The 24,716-nt window shown below is 36.0% G+C and overlaps 2 protein-coding genes across 2 annotated transcripts in view; both read right to left on the bottom strand.

Moving 5' to 3' along the window:
* LOC116159948 overlaps positions 1-24,716 on the bottom strand; it is a 46,899-nt gene that overhangs the window by 9,786 nt on the left and 12,397 nt on the right. The window lies entirely within an intron of this gene.
* LOC116159950 (4-coumarate--CoA ligase 1-like) lies at positions 14,309-16,189 on the bottom strand. The gene is made up of 5 exons (XM_031473062.1): positions 16,145-16,189; positions 15,443-16,085; positions 15,237-15,393; positions 14,889-15,185; positions 14,309-14,842 (listed from the first exon to the last, which is right to left on the bottom strand). The coding sequence occupies exons 1-5, from the start codon at positions 16,158-16,160 to the stop codon at positions 14,327-14,329; spliced, it is 1,629 nt and encodes a 542-aa protein (XP_031328922.1). The 5' UTR covers positions 16,161-16,189; the 3' UTR covers positions 14,309-14,326.

Genomic DNA, 24,716 nt, shown 5'->3' with positions numbered 1-24,716 from the left:
GAGCCTGGAATTGACTGGTCAGCCAGTCTTTAATCCTGGCCCTGACAACGGAGGGAGCAGGGTCTTACTAATTAGGTAAGTATAAATTGCAGCATTTACTTCATTATTACTACTTTTGGATACCTTTTCTTCATGGCCTTCATTTTACATTTTTTCTTTGTTTTACAGGGAGGATACACAAGGAAAAATCGGAAGTGTTTGTGGTTTCTAATATGTAATTTGTTAGCCGCATATCCAAATTTCCATCTTTTGCACTTTTTTGTAGATACTATTTTTCATCTTCTGTCGGATAACAGCGCGGTATAGGTACCTATATTAAAGACGAAAGCACCAAATCAATTTTTTCACCTGTTGAATTAAGTATTGATCTCTTGCTCATACATTGTTTGTAATTTGCCTACATTGAATGAGAAAGCTGATCTAAAAGCAAATCAACAACCAAATACAGAAGTACTTACAATTTAGTCGAATTTCCCTTTGAATAATGAATGATCCCTTCGGCATTCGAATCCAACGTTTTGCGAACGCTAAATGAACGCTGCTAAGGTAAGTATTTATCGATCTTCTGTTAAGTTACTTTAAGCGAGTAATACGGTTTTATTACCGTTCTGCTATATATGTATAATGATTAAGGACTTCGGCTACCTATTCTATACATTACAGGTCCGCATTCTATTTCCCTGGCTAAACGGAAATGCACCATATGCACATGAAGTCTACTTAATAATTACCTACACTTGGCCGATTGTTCGTATCTGCTTTGTATAAGCTGATAGCTTTTTCTTACAACGCTAAATTTCGTTCTTATGGTTTCGCTATTTCTCAGTTAATACAAACTCAATTAGGTATACCAAAGTAGATGATATACGTTTTGAATACATGTTACACGGTGTTTTTTTTAAGATGGGAAAGGCGTTGAGTTATTTAAAATGGGCCATAGGGAAATTTACATAGCATCAGGTGCCACAGTACTGTAGAAATTGTTTCTAAATCAACAAATTTATTCAAATGAGATATAAAAGTATAAAATTACAATCGGTACTCGAATTGTTTTCCACCGGCAACCAAACAATATACCCGATACTCGGCACTGAATAGCTCACATGCCAATCAGCTACTGTGCCCACCCCACACTTGTACAAATTGTAGGTACTACATGAACACCTTTTCGAGCGGCGGAATACATGTTGTTGCTTCGTTGATGCAGATTGAAGGATCAGATTGAGAATTTCAGTGAAATAACTAAGCGCAAGGCCAAGATTTGAAAACAATTGGCGCAATGTAACTTTCCCTATGGCTCATTTTAAATAACTCAACGCCTTTACATTGTCGTATGGCCCATCTTAAAAAAAACACCCTGTATAAAGGCAACGTTAACTTCAACAGAAGACTACCAAATAAATTGGGGTCCGTTAACTTGGCCCCCCCCCACTGAGAGATTTGATAGTTGTATTATTTTAAAATCTATGCGCTCATATGCGCCACCGATAATAACTCTTGCGCCATTATCGTTTTTTAGAAATCCGAAAAAACATTGGGGGGGGGGGCAAGTGAACGTAGCCCCTCCCAGTACGTATTTTGTCTCTTGTAACTAGGTCACCTGATACATTTGGTTATACGCCCAATTGCGCCACTTGAATTAAAGCTAGCGCCATTACGGTTAAGCCGTGACAAATTTTCAAAAAGTGGGGGGGCCAACTTAACGTTTTTAAAAGTTCCTTTTCATACGAAATTGTACTGTCAGGTATGCGCTGAAATACGCCGTAAAAAGATACCTTTGTGCCATTCTTGTTTTTTGGTTATCCTTAAATATATTTGGGAGGGGCCAAGTGAACGGAACCCCCCATAACGCATTTTGCTACCGGTATTTGTGCCACTCGATACATCTGGTTATGCGCTCAATTGCGCCACTTGAATTAAAGCTAGCGCCATTACGGTTAAGCCATAAAAAATTTTTAAAAAGTGGGGGGGGGGCTAACTTAACGTTTTCAAAAGTTACGTTTTTTAACACGTTTTTTTCTACTACATCGTACCTTTCATCATGCACTAAAATGCACCGTAAAAAAATCTTTGCGCCATTATAGTGTTTCAGAAACACTATACAGGGTGTTTTTTTGTTACTCCGAAGGCCGAATCGATGTAAAATATTTTGAAAATGGACGCACTTCCGGAAATACAAGAAGTGGCTAGTAACTTCGTTATTTTAAATAGCAACCCCTATTTTTTATTACATTTTTGGATTCTACGTGAAATTTCAGTTCTTTTGATATCCACATTAGCATTACTTTTACTTTTACTCGAGGTGCGTACATACAATTTCATTTAAATAACTTGACAAATACAAAAATTAGATTGCGCACGCGCAATATTATTTTTTCATCTTCAAAATTGTTTGAGGTTTAATGAATATTTACTGATACAGAAAACCGAGCATTTATATGTTCTTTGTAACACGAATTTATTATAAAAGATACCATTCTTTGAAGGTTCGAGCAGTTTTTGGGCTGTAACTGTTTAGCCCGTTAGTCTACGTAACTAAAAAACAATAGCGACCTTTCTTATATCCTTAAGAACATGTATACCAACTTTCAAAGCGACCGGACGTTTCTAAACAAAGTTATCGTGCTCAGGCAGACGGGCAGACATACAGCAGTACAAAATTGTAAACTATCTCGAGGATCGTGATGAACTACATTGCGGCTTAATGCATCAACTCCAAACTTAGTAAGTTAATACCTATGAGTTGTTGGCGATTATTGCAAACCGAGTTAAAATTGCACAATTAGAAAGAACATAACTTCACCGCATCCCATATATATACTGCAGGTATTCATTATAAGAAGGTAGTAGATGGCGCTGTGTTTGAAGATCGACACACACAGGAAAAATATAAAACGGCACAAAATTTGGAAAATATAATTATAAATCAAACGATATCACGCTTGGATCTTTGAAATTGACAGCTAATGACAGTTCGACAGTTTAGTTCGTAATTGAAACTTCTAACAGACAGAATTCGTCGCTCGTTTTATTTTTCCGGGTAATAGTGACTCGTATTTTAACCAATCATAGTGAAGGTTAAACTGTCCCTATGCTTTCTACCGCTACCTTCTTAAAATGAATAGCGTTCTAGTTCTATAGGTACTAAAAAAGGTTCTTAAAAACTATAATGCGCAAAGATTTATGTTAACGGCTCATTTTAGCGCATGATGAAAGGTACGATGTAGTAGAAAATAGTATATTGAAAGACAAGTGTTACAATGCGACCTATTGTAATACGACTATCTTGTGGCACGAGTGGCGACGCGAAGCGTAGCCACGAGTGTCCGCAAGATAGGAGTATTACAATAAAGCATTGTAACACGCGTTTTTCATACTATTTTTTCTATTTCGGTGCTTTAATTTAATTAAAAAATCATTATCAGAAACTATAGGGAACATTAGAACTAACATGTTTTATGTTGGGAACACTTTTTATGCCGTTAAGTTTTAGGTTGGCAGCGTAGTAAGACTGACATTTTGAAGTTCAAACATGGAAGTATTGTACCTACTTGTACTAACTAGTAACTGCCAACTTAAGAGATGCAGATGAGTTACCAAAAAAAAAACGACTATAATCACTGTCTTTGTACAACTGTTTTCGGCCGAAAACAGTTGTACAAAATCATCATTGTGACACCGAAATAGAAAAAACATGTTAAAAAACGTAACTTTTGAAAACGCTAAGGACCCTCCACTTTTTAATAGTATATTAAGATACAAGTGTATAATCAAGTCTTTAAAGCACGCGCAACGAGTTTAAGGGCACGACGCATAGCGGAGTGCCTTTAACGATGCAATTGCTTTAAAGACCAATTATACACGTGTATCTTATAGTATTTTTTATTATACCTGCAGTATAATTTAAAAATAGGAAATACAATGAAATCATATTGACGTTATACTCGAAGACATGTCTAATTAAGTGGGCTGGGTGTTCGTAATTTCACGATTGCCATGGAATTGTCACTTGACATTTGCTTATAAAAATCATCGTCTTTGTGAGTAAAACGATTTCCGTTGAAAAAGATAATACACCGTCCATTAAATCGCTTGTTGTAAAATCTAAACAAACGTTGGTAGGTGTAAAATCCAAATCCAGTAAAGCCTATTATAAAGAATATGAAAAGTTGTTTCCATGGATGAATAGGAAGTTACTTACAAATAAAGTCTTAAATGCATCGATAATGCTGGCATATATGAAGGAAATGTCAAAGGTATTTAAATCTTCTTTCTTTTGGTGCATTCATTCAAAACTTCAAACACTGCTGCGATTAAAAAGTGGAACAGATTTGGAAGCATACCCTAAATTACGCGTGTTTGTAAAAGCTTCAACCAAAGGATAGGTACAAGCTAAAGAAATGTTCTGCATTTACAGAAAGCGACCTAAGAGGATTTTTTATTTCAACTCCAGATGACAGTTTCAAAAGTCATACTAGAAGTATCATTACCTAGCAACTTTAAAGCACGTGTGTTTTAAAGGCCTTTTTTCGCACGCATTTGAGTGTTTAAAACGGAGATTGTGATTCAGGTATAAAAAAAATTTTAATTCAAGTGGCGCAATTGAGCGCATAACCAGGTATATCAAGTGGCACAAATACCGGTAGCAAAATGCGTTATAGGGGGTTCCGTTCACTTGGCCCCTCCCAAATATATTTAAGGATAACCAAAAAACAAGAATGGCGCAAAGGTATCTTTTTACGGCGCATTTCAGCGCATACCTGAGAGTACAGTTTCGTATGAAAAGATGTTAAAAAAAAGTAACTTTTAAAAACGTTAAGTTGGCCCCCCCGCTTTTTGAAAATTTGTCACGGCTTAACCGTAATGGCGCTAGCTTTAATTCAAGTGGCGCAATTGAGCGCATAACCAAATGTATCAGGTGACCTAGTTACAAGCGACAAAATACGTACGGGGGGGGGGGCTACGTTCACTCCCCCCCCCCCCCAATGTTTTTTCGAATTTCTAAAAAACGATAATGGCGCAAGAGTTATTATCGGTGGCGCCAAGTTAACGGACCCAATAAATTGTGAAGATCCAACCCGCCGCTTTATTCTCCAAGACTTTTGATGCCATTTCGGCAAATGGGCACCTAAATAAAAATTACAGCTGTGAATTTTAGTTAGAGTGTATATATCGTTCAGCATAATTACGCTAGTCTCACTTCCTTTCATCCCACTACAGTAGCGATGAGTGTTATAATGTAAATTAAGCGGCAGAGACGACCAAGACATTTTCAACAAATAAACCTCGAAATAAACCAGATGCTTGGTTATTTCTTTTTGTTTTTTCAAGAAAAATGACAATAAAAAACGGAAGTGACGGTTTTACTTACGTTTTGGTTTTTTTTCAACTTTTGGAAACAGTCTTAGCCATAAATGGTGGTACGCAAACAAGATTCTAATCTCGACAAAAATTGATATCTGGGGGCGTTTGCACATAACATTATGCATAAAACCGTCTTTTTGAAACAAAATTATAACTGCAGTTCTTTTAATTGTATACTTGTTTTGAACTGTGACCATGGTAAATCGCATAACGTATGTACCATATATACCCTAACAGTATAATCGTAATCACGCCTACGTGGTAATCTTCTTCCAATCTATCGGATAATAAAGTGTCATTATGAATTCGATACGCACATATCAGTATCATTGACATGTCTACTTACGCGATAAGCCGAGCATAACACAAAAATATTCGCTAAAAGGGTTGAATTTCATTGGGATACAAGTTCACTTATATACGAATCTTAAGTGTAGAAGCAAATATCTATAGATCTAATAACCAATAGAAAAGGTATGTAGACGGATAAAGAGACAAAAGCACCTGTAACACGCAACTAAATTTATTGATTTACGAACAGCAGCGTTAAATGTTTAGATGATCGCGTGAAAACTTCGTTGGAGTATATTATGTACATACAACATTGTCAGAAAAGTTCAATAGAATTTTGTTTTAATTTTCGAATTCAGCTTTATTAAATTGGGAAACAGAGCTTTGCAATTTAAGCTTGTAATTACACTATTAACGAACACAAGGTATACGTTTATTAAACGAATCTACATGGATTGAAATTCAAATATCCTTCAAGATAAAACAAATCACATTTTCAAACTCAATTAAAAAGTTATTACTGAGAATATACTTTACTCGTATTTCTTGTCGAAACTTTCCATTTTAAATTTTGCTGCTAAAGTTTCCCATAAAACTATGCGGCGTCGTTTCATACATAAAATACAATCCTTCGAAAATACATAAAACAGGAAATTTATATAAGTGCTTACGGTATTAATTTTTAATTTCTTCTCCTTGCTCACCCCACCTCTTAACGAAACTTGATGAGGACTTTCGCGTTAAAGCGCTGACCTGCCCTGCTATAAAGTGATTACTGATTACCTACAATTTTTATATGTAATTAAGTTACACTTTAAACTAATTTTCTTAATTTTAAGGTTAACGTTTGATAAAATTAAATAGATAAATAGAGTAAATTACAATTTACCAAGGATTTAATCTTTCATATGGTTTTTAATTACCGGAAGACATCGAGTGAGGGCTTGTGAAGCAGATAAAAACGATTTAATCTTAAATCAATAGAATAAGAGGGTAGGTGTATGTATGCATTGCGTACCTACGTGATACATTGCTTGAAGGATGGCTTTAAAACCAGATCAGATTATAGCCGCGTAAGGATTTCATTCATATAGGAATTAAAAGCAAAATCGTGGAATTATTAAGATGCCTTATTTAAGTGTTTCTGATGGGTAATAGGTAATTATGAATGTAGGTATGATTAGTAGTATCTTTTGGACATGATATGACGTTAAAAATGTCTCAGAGTTCTGCAATTCTTTTATCCCAAATCATATTACCGAAATCTTAAAGACCATAATATTAAAGATAAATATAACATTGGTGTAGTGACATTGATGATTCAAGGTTGCTGCATTGTTGGTGTGATGTGTTTTTTGTTGAAGAATGGTTTGGCACGCCCAGAAGAAGTCGAAATGATAGGTACGGTTATAATTTATAAACTATGTACAAATTTATTATTAGTCCATAATGCCATGAACCGTAGTATACTTTACTTTAAAAGTAATAAAAGAGCTTGGAATGTGATGTATCTCATGTAAAATTTTGAGACCGGTATATCGGGTTAGTATTCGAAAACCGAAAATTTTTACGAAAGAATCATTTATAAGGCGATTTAAAATACTACGCGTGGTGGCATTCTTCAAAGGGTAGAGAGTCACAATTTTGTCAACACGTTGAGTACTACAAAAATATAACACACCCCACTTTTAGAGCAAGGTAAAGGTCCGAACAAATCAATCGTTATCAAATCTGTTTCATCCTCTGGAATAACCGATAACATAGGCACTTTCAATGGGTGGTTACTAGGTTTTGCGCGCTGACACAAAAAACACCCAGGTACGACCCTATTTACTCTCCGACGCAAATTTTCCACTACAAAGTACTCTGACATAGCATAATAATTCTTAGCTGTACCTACATGGCCAAACGCTTCACGAAAGGCTTTAATTAAAGGAACCAACAACGCTTTAGGGATGTAAGCTTTCCACTCCTCATGATTCGGGTATCTAGCACATAATATACCATTAAACATTTTAAATTCGTCACATCCGTTTATTATTTATTTGACTCCTAATGCTAGTACAGGTGGTACACCCGATTGTTTAACATCTGCGTTACTAAAATAACAAAAGATGACATTTTACAAGTCATCAAAAATCAAAAAGGTAAAAAATAAAAACACAAACTTGATCGTTGATCTACTTCATTTAATTTGTGTCAGCCGTTTTTGGCAAGGACAGAGAAGCGTGATTCCACAGGGTCATTGGATTTGACCCATTTTCAATAGGCTTATTACATGTGGCATATAGATCAACTGTGCAAAGTTTGAACTAAATAGGTTCAAGCGTTTGACAGTTATCGTGTTCACGGACAGACGGACACCATCGACTCCCCTATAAAGCTGGCATCGCTTTGCTCTGCCGCTTAATAAACGTGATATCGGAAATGGTCTAACAGAAGTCAAACACCCCGTTTCCGAAACAGAAAAACTAAAATCATTGACTAATTAGTCAATACTAAAATCTATCAGTGCAAAACGAAGTCAAAAACGAATGAAACATATAACGCTCCATTATTTTAACGTTGGAGGGCTAAAATCGTAATACCTTTACGATTTTTATTTTTTCAGAATCTTTTTTTAGGGAAATGCGCAAACGAAAAATCGAGGTGTGCCTAAATGTGCAATCAAAGTGCAAACGAAGGCAGTATTTGACGTTTCATTATTTTAATGTTGGGGCGCTAACTTCGCGCGGGTCTCAGTTTCACCGAACATATTAACACGACAGGGCAATCGGCCTCCAAGACTTTGCGTTTTATATGGTGTAGCTGTAAAGATTTCCCCATTTCACGAGCTTTTCGAATGATATATATGGATATGGTGCTCCCTAAGCTTGAATACTGTGGCCTTGTGTGGTACCCCTATTACGACGTCCAGAAATCATCCTTAGAATCGGTACAACGAAGATTTCTCAAAATGTTATAGCTTTCAATCACAACGATGTATCCCCCCCCCCCCCCCGGTCACGGTCTGCTCTTTTTGTATTTCAACTTTAATCTCTTATACTCGATAAAGGTTCGTTGATGTGAATTTTTCCCATTGTTTTCAGAACTGTTAGTAGCTACTACCATGCGATCACATTTGGAATTTTTGTTTACATGGGAAATCATACTTAACTTAAACTTCCAAAGGCGACTCGACCAGCAACTCATGTTTGATCGCCCGTTATATACCCTTTGACCTAATGAAATTACTTCAGGGATTAATTATTATGAGTTATTTAGTAGAAGAGCAACTTTGGGTGGCAGTTCTAGAAAAGTATAGTATACACCACGTTTAAAAAGCATCCTTTACACACGTAGGTATATCAAACTTGTGTGAAAGATTAAGTCATCGGCGATAAAGAACGAAGGCCGATGTGACGTAATCTTTCTGAGAAATATAATGTGTTTGTTCGAGAACATTCTAGAATAGTCGGATGCCTTCAGAAGCGCTCGAGATCTTTCGGGATAGTGGAGTCGTTTGTTATATAAGCAATTGTGTTTTAGTTCAGTTCTAATTTGAACGTCGAAGTAATTAATTGTTGGCGCTGTTATAAATTGTGTATACGTGAGTGCTAAATAATATTTTACTGTTATAAATCCATTCATTTCAAGACTGTTATACTAAATTTATTATTAATTATTTGTAAATAAATAAAATCATGCAATTAAATTTACGTTACAGTCACTAAGAATTTAAATACTTACGATTCTTTATACTTTGTACCAGTTATGTTGAGGAATAGTTACGTACCTAATAATAAAACTTACAACTTGAAAAAGGATCACGCGTGACATTTATTCTTGTAAAGGTATGAAGTCACTCATAAAATTAATCCTGTCATCCACTCAGTAACTCAGCGTTTCGCAGCTAATACAGAAATAGAGTTAAATATACACCCCGTTTATGTTCTCCTCTTCAGAATAGATTGACATACTCATGTGAACAATGACACAACTAATTTTCCTTCATTGTACAAAATGTGGAACATGCAGAAGTATTTCGAAAATCTAACCTAATAACATTACAAACGGAACCTCACAGACATTCAGGAAGAATTTCCATTAACTTATGGATGAAGATAAAATAATATTCATATTAGAAATTATAAAATTCCGGTGCAGCAACATGTGGCGGCCGGCGGGTTACGAAACTGTTGTCGTTTTGTGTCCTTTCTCGGGCCTACGTATGAGTACATATACTCTTCCCGTTATTAAATCTGGAAGTACGGCCATTAGCCCTGTAAAAAATTGTAAAATCGTCGTGATTCCTATCAAAATATCTACTTAGTTCTCGATCTGAGAATCTCGGATAGGTGAAAGTGACAGCTAATGATGGTAACGAAAATTGTCGTCTCGACAATCATATAATTATTTCTGTCTTTTAACTCAATGGATCCATATTTCAGTATACGTTGAGCATTAGCTTTCTTGGAATAAACCAACCGTTGCAGTGAGCTGTCAATCAAACCAACGAACGTTCGACAGCATACAGCAACTCAGTTTACATGAAGTAGATATCCTCATTCCTCAGACTGATTAACGAACGAACTTCTCGTGGTTCGTAAGTTAAAATTTCCGTAGTTTTAATTGTACTCTAATCATTGGAGAATAGGGTGACTCTTGACAAGGAAATCGTTACAAATTTTACTTGAAGATTATCTGCACTTCGTACATAATAATACAGACAAAATTGGAGCATAAAAATTGAACTTCTTATTTAGCCAAAAGGTACTCCCTTGTGTATTGCAGAACGATATGCCGGCGTTGTCATTTGCGTTACAGAAAGAAAAACTATAGTTGAGTATAATTCCTCTTCTAACGGGGGTTGATAACGAAAAACGATGGCAAAACCTTAAACCTCCATGTCTTGTTCGGAGTAACGATAATAATGAAATCGTGGCACTTCTTTATAGTAAGTTGATGGTTGGCCCCGCGCAACCTCACAAACACTTCGCCCAGATTCTTGAGGTGATCTTCGATCGATCAATTACAATTACGTCGTCTAAGTACACAAGGCATGTTTCCAGGACAAACCTCTCAAAACCAGTTCTATTAATCTCTCGAAATTGTCAGAAACGCGATCCTACGTGAAAGGCCGTTTTGTCGCGATGTTCAGAATGCAAACCAACTTGCCATCTAAGGTCGAAAACCACTTAGCATCGTATGCGTATTCACCGTGTGATCTATTCGGAGCAAAGGATAACTATCTTTTTCCGTTACGTTGTTCAGTTGCCTATAATCTACGCAAAACCTCGTGTTGCCGTCTTTCTCCTTCACTAGCACCATAGGTGCGGTCCAAGGGCTGCTAAATGGTTTAATTATTTCTTGACTAGCAATGTCGCCGATGATCTTCTGATCTTCCTCGCGTTTAGCTCATGATAGTATTTTCGGATGTTGCTTAATAGGTTGGGCATCTCCCGTAGGTATTTATTCTATGAGTTACCATAGTGCTTCGGCCGACATCATCTACAAGAATAACACGTAGCAACTCGTCTCCTTCTCTGTGAATAGGAACTTCTTCATGGTCCACTCGAAGTATTTGATATACCGTTACGCTTTATTTTTCATTTTTGTATTGTTACTTTTATATATTAGGTTGGCAACTAAGTTCCTGCCGTTTTTTTCTATTTAAAAAAAAATTATTTTCCTGTAAAAATTAACAATTAATTAATCTATAATGTATTCTGCGTTGCTGTTTATAACGTTTTCCCAACGTTCAACAAGTTTTTCAATACCAAGTTTGTAGAAATCACCCGGTTTTGACTCAAAAAATGTGGATTTAGTTTTACGCGTTGTGTAGCGTGTTTATCGGGGCTAAGCCATTCCTTGCGCTGCTTCATATTGATGTACAGGCACCATTTTTCATCGTCAGTAATGATTCGATAAAGAAATCGTTCCTTTTGTCCATGAGTTGAGCGGAGACGAGCAAGCAAACCGGCGGAGATTATGGCTCGTTGACTTTTGTTATTGTCACATAAGCATGCTACAAATTTCTGAACTTTTCCCATTTAGTGAAGATGTTTCTCTATAGCAGTCTGAGAGCATTCCATTATCTCTGCTAGTTCCCTGGCCGTTTAACGCGATTTTTCGTGCAAAAGTTGGTTTAATCGCTCTTCATCGATCTCTACTGGACGACCCGAAGGAGGTACGCCTTTGAAGTCAAAATTACCAATTTAGAACTTGGCATACCTATTACGTGCAGTTCTTGCAGCTGTGGCAACGTCTCCATAAACAGGAGCTTTTGCGGCATTAATACCTTAATTAAAGGCAAAAAAGAGGTGTCGAAAATGCTCATTTTTCTCAACTTGACATTTTATTTTAATGATCTGACAATTAACGGAAATTAAATCGAACAAAAAACAAAACATAGTTTCCGGTAGAATAATACCTCATTTTTCAAATCAATTCAAAAGTTTTGCCAAAGATATTTAATGACATACTTACGGAATGTCAGGATTTAAAAAAACGGCCAATCTAATATTATGTGAATAAGGGTCATTAATATTATTATTATTATTTACTCCATTCATCAGGTCTTTCGTAAATCCGAATTCTTTCATCGGGTCCATTCTCAAAATCACTTAATCGACGATGTCTGCGACCAACATTTAATACCTACTTTTCTTGAAACCAATAGCAATATTGACCGTCGTCCGTCACTTACAATTTATAACAAAAGACGAGCGCATAGATATTGGAACTGACTCGAAACACACTTAGTACAAGAATTCCAAATGTGTAGGCTATGAAAAATGTGCGATGTCACAAAGTCGTAAGGGGAGTCGTATTGACATTTTTTAAATCGACATTCCCGATTATTTCCAAAATTCGCAGTTCCAAGCTCAACATTTAGAGCTGTTATTCACCGCTTTATAATTATATTTCGACTTATCTACACCCAAAATAAATTGGCATATACAGGGTAGATGATTTCATATCCCAACCGCTGATGTTGGCGTTAAATGTAGATTTTGTTCTAATATTATATTTGAAATTAGCTCAACATGCTGCAATTTCTTTCTATATCTCTTCTAATAACTGACTACCGAGAGTCATGGGCATAGAAATATGGATACATCATGGATCTTATTTAATTCAATTTAATCTGTATGTTATGATAGTGGATACGGTATTTAGTAAATAAGTAAATGTGCTTTCTATGTATTTTTGATGTTATTGTGTTAATTGGAACATAATTTTAGTGAGCTAAACACATTAGACCACGTACCGGACACTTTACACTCTGCTTTTAAGTCATGAATACATTACCGTGCGATGGTTTAGAATTTTAGATTATCTAACTTTTACTTTGCCAAATTTGAATGGGCCATTCTTTGAAGTTACACAGCCAACCATATTTCAGAAAGCTAGCTTTTTAAAATGTTTTCTGCTGCCATCAAAGTAAAAGCAGCGTATTAGGGGGATGTAACTGTATTCATTTCTAATAAATGTAATAAAGGTTAGGGGCGAATATCATATGAAGCATTGATTTTTAAATATTGTTAGTTGCGTTTTCTAACCATTGAGAAAACTGTTCGAAAAGCAAAATGTGTAAATTTAAACATAATACACAAAGCGGAACATCCCATTGATTATCCATAAACTGATGCACTTGCTATCCGCCATCGTAAAATGTAAGAAATACATTTTTCTTACACAAGAATAAGTTTAAGCTGTTTTGTTTTTGAATATGCGTAGGAAAATTTATACGGGTAAAGATTGGAATATGCTTTATTTTTACACAGAAGCACAATAACGAATGCAAATCTTAGACCATATAGTATATGGACTGCTATTCGCCCTATGCTTCAATACAAAATGGATGGTCACGGATAGAGGGCACTGTAGTCGTGGGTATGTGAATCTCAGGGTAAAATAAAGTCGTGTAAACACCACTAGGATCGCTTAAAGAGCAGCTTTATAGTAAACGCGTAGTACGGGAAGCTTTAAATACTCTTCAATATTTGCTATACGTCCACAAATAAGAATAAGTTTGCTTTTTTTGGGATATCTAGGCGATTAATTAATTGACGTTTGTTAATTTATAGGTTGACAGTCTCAAATCGTGTCTAATCCGACAATTTCGGACAGACTCGTTTACCCTGAAACTCACATACCCAGGCGATGTCCTTGACCATATTTTAGTTACAATTAGCAGTCATGGTCTAAGATGCAAATCTATACTATCGTCATATATGATCGCTAATAATTGAACGGCGTGTCAGCAGAAATCGCGACACCTTAGGTATTTGCGTACAAGTTGACATTTTCCGCAACGCAACACTTCCCGATAGAATGAAACCCAGCTCCACGCAGTAGTAGCATTGATTAGGTATACATATACAACGAAATAGGTATGTAATCAACGGCAGTATTCTTGATTATATGCGCGACTTGAAAGGGGATGAAATAATTTTTTTCTGTTATGGCGTCCTACTACTAACAATATTAGTAAATACCACCACAGGATCGGTGTTTCCCTCTCATAACAGAATTTAGTGACCTCTAGTTGAAAAACTGTGCTCATAAGAAAGGATTTGAATATCAATTTGTGTGGCACCTCGTCGCTATTTTCGTTAAGGGAATGAATAATAACACAATTGTGGAAGGAATTTTTAATTTAAAGAAAAAATTATAATTTTACTTATTAAATTTGCTTATCCCGAACCATTTCCTTCAACCTTAAACGATTAACCTTTCCAGATTGTGTCAAAGGAAAACTTTTGACAAATTTTACGCCTGCTCTTAGACGGAAAGGGTCTTCAACCCTTACCTCAACATACTTTTCAATTTCTTCAGTAGTTACATTGGAACAGTCGGGTTTTACTATGATCAACGCCATGGGGTGATGATTATCCATATAATGCGGTACACCTATTACAACGGATCTAAAAACCGCAGGATGGGTATTGATAACACTTTCGATTGTAGCCGGAGTGATGTGCTTATAGCGATACTCGAACATTTCTTTTATGCGATCAATTACGTAAATGCAATAGTCTTGATCGTAGTAACCGTAATCACCAGTTCGTAACCAGCCATCGGAATCCCAAACGCCACTTGAGTCCAAGTTATGATATCCAGAAAGTTGCCTAGAGGTTTTTAAACGTAGTTCTCCATTTTCGTTCGGTCCAAGCACTCTTTCTGTATCGGGATCTACCACCTTGAACAAAAGTTAAACATGCAGCAGATGAACTGCAGAAACTCACTTTAAAGCAAATCCCTCGCATTGGTAATCCACACGAGCCGGTTTTTTTTAGTGCCAACTGTGCGTGCTTAGGTTTGGTATGATCAAAACATGTAACGCCGTAGTAAACTTCAGTTAGGCCATAAGCTTGGGATACATGAACTCCTGGAAAGGTCTCCCTTACCTTCGCCATTTGATCTTCACTAATTGTGGTGCCGCTTACTACCAAAGTCCCTAAGCTACTTAGATCGATGTCCTTCGGCTTTGGAGTATGGCACAGTGTTAACATGCGTGTCAAGTCAAGCATGACATAATTTACCTGCACAAATTATCTTTAGTGATTGTATAGAACAATAATTATACCTTTTACATTGTAGGTGAAAATGCTCCAGGGATTGTTATAGTCAAAAGTTGGGGAGACCAATCGCACACTCTTACCAAAGATCGATTGATGAAGATAAATGCTAAAAACGTTCCAAAAAGGGGAATCATTACTATAAACGATCACATCTCGATAATCACGCTCTCTAAAATTCTAACGATTACTTGCCACATCATCGACTACTAATAACTTACTTTATCGCTGCCACTGAATGCAACATGGCGCGATGACTGAAACAAACTCCTTTTGGTAGCCCAGTGGTACCGCTACTGAACAAAATTAGCGCAATATCCTTAAGGTGCTGTACTTCAACAGGTTTAAAGGATGTTTCGTTTGGTTTGGGACTGATTAGATCACTAAATGGCACGTGCTTATCAGTCGCTCCGAATACTACTATTTTAGTATTAGCACCGACCTCTTGTATAACGTTTTCAATAAGCTTTACAGATTCGGTGCCTGTAAATATCACCTTTGGCGTCACTTGGCGGAAAAGGTAAGCTGCTTCCCTAACTGATAAAGTTGGATCAAAGGCAGCTATTTTGGCACCAATAAAGTAACTGGAAATATGAGGGACCCCACTGTTTAAATGATTATATGTGCACGACGAAACGACATCACCATACTGCAATCCCATTTCCTTTAACCCAATAGCGGTACGTACACATCTTTTTAAAAGTGAAGCAAACGTATCCTTTTCTCCGGTGTAGCCATCTACTTGCGCTACAAGATCATTGTTTTTTGACATTTGTTCAAAGTATGCATATCCGAGGCCTCTTGAATCTAATTCCTCGTCATAATCTGTAGTGTATATAATATTTTTCTCGTAACGAATTTCATCTAAAAAAAACAATGATTTAAGTACTTACGTACCTAATAAAAAAGAATGTTAAGTTTACCTTCGATGTTTCCCATTTCGCGTACAATTTTAGAACACTTGAATAAGGTTATTGGCAGCTTATTTTATAATATATGGAAAGTGCTATCTTATCACTTATAATTTATAAAACCGAAAGTTCAAGGTAATGTTTACCGAGTTTAGTAGGTTCTACAGTGATTTTTCAATTGAGACACATACTGTGTTTTATCTTTTAGAAATTTTCCTGAAAAATGCACGTAATATTTGTGTAAATTCCTGTTTGAGATCTTTGCACAAAGATCATGTATAGGAAGCTATACTGTTTTTCTTTACCTTATATCTTTTAAGGAAGGGCGGGCGGATGGACAAAAATAAAGAACAAAAGAATTTGAAGGAAAATAAAGATTGCTTTACCAATTGTTTAACTTTTAAAATTTCTAACGCATCTTGACGATTTGATCAGCATCATGCACTGTAAATAATAATTTGTTATCCTGTTTGCAAAATTCGAAGCAAAAAAACATCGCGATACGTGGTTGGAACCATAGGAAATTTAAATGGGAAGCAGCTAGATACCAATTTTGTCATCGATATCCATTGGAGGAGACAGACCCTCATTCATTTAAGAATGAGAAGATACCTATGTCTACCGTGCATAATATACTGTGTGATTCAGGTTGAACGCACCATAGGCTAACAGAATTAATGTATTTTTTCGAGAGGTTCTACGAGATCTTTGATATGTGATTAAGAAATTTGGGAAAGACAAAGATATAAACACGACTTCAATAAAACCTTTAGACGTGAATCCGCATGGTAACCTAGTTTAAATTGCAACACCGCCAGATTAATCGAAGGTCACGTAACCTTGGTTTGGAGTATCACGTGAAAATGAGATATCGTCTATACCAAATTGTTTTTCAGATCAATTATTTATATTATTTGTGTAAATCAGATCTTACACAATAGTATCTTTAATATATCTATGAATATAAAATGCCAACTCAGTTAGCGCTGTAGCAGATTCTGAATATTTGAAGGACCGAGGCCTGTAGGTAGTGCCTATTCGTATACTTAATACGTGAACTTATTTGATACTAATTCCAATTTTTGTGTGTGTGTAGAAAGGTCGACATTAACAATTTATTGTTTTAATATTTTTCTCAAAAATAATTCTTTTTTTTGTTGAAAAAAAAGTGGTGTATAAAAGTCAATGTTGGGAGGGCAGCTTTATCTTATCTTTGCATTAATTGTATAAATTAATAAGTTTTCTGATTTACTTAATAAACCAACAAAATTGTTAGTAGAGAAACCTTCTTGCTAAGGTCACAGATTAGGGTAATGATTTAGAAAAAAAATTGTTTTGGCGTTAAGGTTGTATGTTCACTAGGTACACAGTATTTACGCACCATAGAAATAAATTTCGGTATACGGTGTGTGTCTAAAGACCATAAGATCCTTATTGGCAATGAATAAGGAATCTGATAAAGGTTACCAGACAATTAACCTCAGGAATAAAAGGTTGTGACTTAGTCACAGATTAGTTTCCAAGGTTGCAACTTAGTTTACTGCCCGTGGAACTTTTTAGGGATTCTTCACAATTTATGTTTTATATGTTTTAGCTCTTGTCGACACATATCTTTACTATTTAATCGATATATCCATGTAGACATCTTTTTAAGAGCCCTTTGTTGAATTTTTACATAGGGAACCACCAGTATCTTTTATCTACGCCTCAAATGTTGTTGGACACCCATGCACATATTTTAATACTTTTTACAGTTTACTTTATAAAAGGACCGCATTCCTGTATATAGCGACAATTAGTTTTAAGGCATCAATTATATTGCATTTTTTTAAAGTTTGTTAGTCAACGCAAACACATGTTCGTGTTTTAATAATACATCGTAAGGAAAAAATATAGGCGGTTTTCTTATTTCTTTAACCCCAAAACAAATGTAATTAAATTGCAGAAACTGTACACTTGGTTTTTAAATACCTATGTCCTGAAAATTACTTGCGTTTTTTAACTTATCGTTAATGTGTGAAGTGTGAATTTCCTCCAGCGGCTATTGCCTTAATTCGTGCTGAAAGTGAAACACAACATTATACTAAAATGAAAAAGATGTATATGCTTCCATTGTGTCTTATATCTGCTACACCTGGATTATTTTAGATGTTGGCGATTACGAAAGATGCAATATTGTGCTCTAATCCATCCATCTTGTGAGAGATCTTAGCGCATTAATCACTCCATAGATATAGGTTACATTATAATGGGGAGAGAAATAATTTTGCCGCACAACTTGGGGATGATGTCTAAATTATTTTATTTCATGATGAAAGCGTCAAAACGCATTGCCTTAATGCACACAGTGGGGGTACAGCCAAGAGCAACATAAACACAAGTAGCATTTTTCAATCTGTTTTAAAACATACTCTGAATATGAATAATAGAGGAGATTATAGTATACCGTATTTTACATCGCATTCGCATTGTACATTAGATCCTGCCACGTCTCAAACGGGATACCTAATTGTTTTCAATTATAACTAATTTTCTGCTTCGTAAACCCTACAACGCCAAATACTTGAAATGACCTAGTTTCATCAAAGTTAATCTACACGACTCTGAGAATTAATTGTACGCTTTTAACAATGGCGCGAATTCAACAATTTGTCAAAAACAACGGTGGCGATAATAAATACTGCTTTGAATTTGAAAGCTGTATACCGTAACCTCTATTAACACATACCTGAAAGGAATATATTATTTGGCGGTGGATATCACGGTGTTTAGTAAGGAAATTTAATAGGTATGTTAAGAATGAATTCTGTTTACACAAATACGCCAAACATCAATTTTCCTTTTGTTCGATATTGTTCTGATTGATCAGATACTGTAATTATTCGGTTCCAGTAGATTTATACAATTTGTTTCATTCTTCCGTTTTTACCGCATTTGCACAAAAACTAAAAAATGTCCGCCCGTCTATCCGTCCCTCTGTCCGCCCGTCTGTCCGTGTGCAGTTGCGCACGAGAACGTTGGCATTTGTGCAATCCAATTTTTTTATTTGTTAAAATACCTAAATGAAATTTCGTTCTCGAACAGACGTAGAAATACCAAATCAAATAAATTTGTTTTGTCGAATGCGCCATCCGATCCGACTAAAAACACGTAAAACAATTATTGCGCATACTCGGACCCACATGCGTTATTTGTAAACCAGTCCTTCTAAAATTATAGGGTATATAAAATATAATATAGGTAAACTGAAAATTTATGTACCTAGCACGTCAAAAATTGATTGCACATGTCCAACGCCAACTTTCTTATTTGTTGCCGGATTTTTAAAAAATGTTAACAGAAGTTGCATCTTAAAAATAGGAAATGAATGCAAGTGGAAATGCTCTTCTTCATCACTTAGACAGTGAATGGCGAGATAGATGGGTTTCGTTTATAAGAAATGATGAATCTGTCTGGAGTAAAATGTATGTAATTTCAGTACTATCCGCCACAAATCCCTATGTTCCTACTTACTGTGCACCACCCGGTATATATGGTAGGTACATTTACATAGGCATGTGTCATACTAAACAGACACGGTCCATGCGGCATAGGTACATTATACTAGATTTATAATAATTCAAAACAGACTGTGCTAATTTACAACATTAGGTACACAAAGTGAAATGTCGTTTAGTCACAGACAAAATGGCATAATCTGTCTGTTTTTACACATCGCCGGGATATTTTCGTGTATTGTTCTAAAACAGGAAATGATTATACCTATTGTAACACCTCATATTTCGAAAAATCCCCTTAATATGTCGGGACTACCATCTATAATAGTTTACCACCTTGCATCACAAGTATGGATACATTGCATATATTTAAACGGGAATTGAAGTCATTTATATGCTCACGGACACCATACAGTATAAAGGAGTTCTCTGATTAGTTGTGATATAAAAATCCAATACAACTGAATACCAAACGATCCTCGAGATCTTCACGCATCCATCACTTTTAGAACCACGCAGCTAAAAAGCAATAACCAGACGTTTATATACAAAGTTATGATGCACACGGAAAGACAGACAGGCAGACAGTTACACAAAAGTATAAACGATCTCGAGGTCCTTTATAAATTGCCATATTGTCTTTCATGTTTTTTTTTAAATTGTTTGCCATTATCTATGCCTAAATCTACATTAATTTGTACATTTGTATATTGCTTGTTCATATCATCTGTTAACAGCTACATGAGTAACTTTATTATTATTATTATTAATCATGATGTACGATACTATTACTTTTTCTATAATGAGGACCGTAGAAAAGCGATATAAAAAACGTATAGTTTTAAAGACCATTACGGGTTACTGTAATTGGGCTTGCGTGCAGTTGCTATATAATTGCACATGCAGTTTCATTTGAATCTCGTAAACATTTCATCTTCCAATAATTATTAAGGGAAAGTAAACACTTTTTCGCGAGCGCGTGTTTCCAGTCAACTCAAAGGTCAACAACATCTAATCAATACTTAGACTATGTTTGTGTATATTAACGATTTGATCACACTACACAATATACTGTATTTTTTCAGGTAGGTACTATACTTTCATGAGGATTAAAGGTAATTTCATTGCGTTATTCATTAAACCAAATTATAGGTACATTAACATACAGATGTTTAAATATAAATAACACGAATTCAAAGGAATGCCCGTAGAATAGATATAAAATTAACAACACATGGCGTTTAACTGTTTCATAGATTTTACTGAGGAGTTACAAGTAATAAAACAATTTTTCAGATTTTCTAGTATAGTACAGGGAAAAATAATAAAATCAGGGTCTGCCGTCAAAAGTACACGCCCGCTTAAAAATCTTACAAAAATCACTTTAAAATGTCAAAACCAGAAATAAAGTTCACAACCTGCCTACGATTTTTAAAGGAACTGTCCATATCGAATGCCGTTTTCCACTTATGGCCTTATGGGTGAATAAAATGAGGGGTATTTGTACTGTACTTTTTATTGAAGGGATTGCGAACGGGATTTCTTTCCCCTTACAAGATCGAAGAACGCCGCAAATGAGATCATCTTAGCGAAATGCCTCAGCGCCTCAGCCTAGAAAAGAAGCATTGCACGTGATCTGAACAGTCGTCTCTCCACATTTGCGAATAGGGAGAATGCAAAAAATGTAAGTGCTATAAATTTTCATATAATATGATGCACGAATGATCACAGAGCATGTAAATGAAAGAATTTTTTCAAAAGAAGCAAGCGTTTTCTCAAAATTAGGGAAAGAAGTTTGAATTTTGTGACGAGGTCCAGAAATGTGGACGACGTCACAAGCGGGCTTCAAGCCCCACCTACAAATGTATCGCGGTCATATCTGGAACAATGTCATAACAGCTTAAATAAATAAATGATCTTCGCAGCAATAGCATACAGTTTTTTCTGGTACGGGATACCTTTCATAATAGATAATCGACGTGTAGCTGAACACCGATGTCGTCCTTTAGGCCCTTATCTTTGGGAAATATTTTATCGGGTGCCGATGCTGTTGTATTTTTGCACCCTTTGCCACTTTCTTGACGGCATGTTCATAAAAAAAATTAACAGGGAAGAACAAGAAGTACCCAAGAAAAATTTTCAGCAAGCATCAACACCCTCCAACTAGAGCGATGTAATGTAACCACCAGTATTTCACCACCACCGTTTGGACTGTTTATTGGCATTTAGTCATGGGCAATTTTTAGGTCAGCTTAACTATATAAACTACAAATGCTAACAGGTTTCATATACTTATAATTATATAGGTTTAGGTAGAACATAACCTTGCAAAACGTACGTCGAAAACAAGTTTTACTTGTCCTTCGTAATCAGGGATAGCAGACGATCCCTTACTTTGCAAATGAATATATGTATGATGTAATAAAGGTAATACCTACTGCTAAATAAAATCATACAATTTTAGTTGAATAGTGCCCAACGCTACTTAAAATGTAGAACTGGGGAGTAATACTAAACCGGCGTAACGTCCTGTAATAACTACTGTGAAAAAAATTGAATTTTCATCTTTTGGTTAGCGGTGACGATCATGTATCTCTTGCACTATTGTTCATTCATTTACTTGCACTTAGTGAGTGGCAATATTTTAATTTTAAACGACTTCCATTCATTTGTTATAAGCAACTTTACATAGCGCGCTCAGAGAATAGCGCGCTACTGACGTCAGAGTGAGCAGTCTCGTTGCAGGGTACGTTTTCTAGCCTCTCGCTGTTAGCGAATAGAAATTATTGCTTAAATCAATTAATAATTTTTTTTTCGATTTTTTAAAAAGTGCTATTTGTATTAATAAAGTGGGTAGAACCCATTTATAGCAAATTCAAAAAATGTGAATTCTCAAATTCAACTAACAACTTACACCATAGCATAGAGGAAATACAATCCTCTATGACCATAGGTATTATAACGATGCAACTCACATTTCACCTTTTCTTTCAAAATGAATCCAGTTAGTGATATTTCCCCATGTTGTATACATACCTTAAGTTCATAGTTTTCAACAGCACGTTTTTTAAGCCCCACGGTTGCGCGTCATAATGCAACAGGTTTGCATAAAACGGTGGTTTAACAGAACTTCCCTTCTTTATAATAATTCCTAAGTGAATTTTGAAAGTTTTTTAACCAAATAATTACTTGACCAACGGCTAGCTCCTAACACGAATTTCACTACGGTTGACTGACGTACTGAAGATTTCGCCTTTCCTAATTTCTTGAAAATTAACGCACGCCACAAATTTATGAACACAACGGTTTGGCGAGTTTTACAAAAAATTGAATATATATAAAGGAGTCTATGACGCCCGAGGGCATAATGAGAGAGTATAATGGATTGTCATTTCATTCCCTCAAACGGCCTGTCAAATAAATTGACGGAGTTATATTATGCGTAATAAAAAAGATGCTACTTGATTCTTATGAAGCACTTTAATGTTGGGCAAACAATAATCATTACATTTGTATATTGGAAATGCAGTATTTGGAACGGTGAGAAATGAATGAATTGCATACACCGTTTTTTCGTCGACCTCGCTGGGGTAGGCGTAAAGATGAAAGTACCGAAGAAGAAAAGACCGGAGATGGTTGAATTCTGCTGCATGATTGACAGAAATTAGCAGCGTACTGAATTGAAGAAAGCGGTGGCTTCATATTCAGCCTTATGCCAAATTGCCGAAAATTGCGATTTAATTTTAATTTGGAGGTCTAGTGGAAAAGTTTTATTTTTTTGTATTCCATGTATTCCCGAAAATTGCTACCAAGGCAGGACTTTCTAAGGTAGAGGCATTTCTTTTCGTTTTTGTTGTTTGCCAGGTTTCTGTAGACGTTAGTGTACTAGGAGAGGGCAGTGGTGTCTGAATTGGAGTTGATTCTCTGAAAAACCCTTCTGGGACTTGTGTATTGTCTCCTTCATCGTCACTGACCACACTACCAGTGGATTGTGGTGACTGAACGTTGCTTTGAGCTTCTCTCTCATATTGCAAATACTGTTTTAAAAATTCCATTTATTTTTCGAATTTCCAGGGTTTGTTTTTCACTACTGTCTGTCCAGACTTTGTAGTTCTGAACTTCAATCCTTCTCTGTAACAATCGCGAAGTAATTTCCACTTATTCTTGCAATCTGTACCTGAAAAGAAAAAAAATGTTTATTTGTAGGGTGATAATTTTGGGACTATAGCCTTTAGTTATCGCCTTGGAGAAACAAATGTTCGAAGTATTGTATACGAAACTTGTGAGGCAATTTGTAACGTTCTTAAACCACTTGCAATGCCAGAGCCAGATAGAAATATGTGGAAGCAAAAGGAAGAAGAATTTAGCCAGACATGGAATTTTCCTAATTGTGTTGGCGCAATCGACGGGAAGCATGTTGTGTTTCAAAAACAAAAAAAGTGGATCGCTGTTCTTTAACTATAAACTTGCAGCATTACTCTTCTTGACGTGTTTGATGCTAACTACAAGGCAATGGTTTTTCACAATTTGATGAATGTCCAGTTAGCAACCATTGGCTGCGCGACAAAAGTGGACTCTCTTCGGGACAATTTAAGACCGCTATCATGATGTCAACAAATACAATATCTGTTCGAGTTAACCCCGGTATGAGCACAGACGGTACCCAGGGTAGACGATTTCACACTGAGCCCGAAACCCTAGGAGACGTTCTGGGCTCATGTCCAGTTGGAAACTTGCTTGTGAACAATAGACACAATAAAGTTCGGTCAATAATTGCCAACGCCTTTCGCGACCAAAGTTTAACAGTACCTACATGAAGAAATAAGTTGTGGTTCTAACGGACGCCTCGACATCCTGGTAGTCAATGACAAAAATCAAACAACTCTATTGCTTGACCCAACAATTCGAATTGAAAGAGGCAACGTAACCGAACAATTCGATGCTGTTGACACTGAAAAGAAGATTATATACGAACCGTGTATCGCTGAGCTCAAAACTCGCTATAATCTAGAGAACATTTCGGTTCACGGCCTTTACATTGGTTCTGTTGGTACAGTGACAAAACGTCTCGCAAAGCGATTCAAAGA

Source organism: Photinus pyralis, unplaced genomic scaffold (genome assembly GCF_008802855.1).
Source record: "Photinus pyralis isolate 1611_PpyrPB1 unplaced genomic scaffold, Ppyr1.3 Ppyr1.4_LG1, whole genome shotgun sequence".
NCBI lineage: Eukaryota > Metazoa > Arthropoda > Insecta > Coleoptera > Lampyridae > Photinus > Photinus pyralis.
The sequence above is the reverse complement of the archived record's forward strand: the minus strand, read 5'-3'. Positions and strand labels throughout refer to the sequence as shown.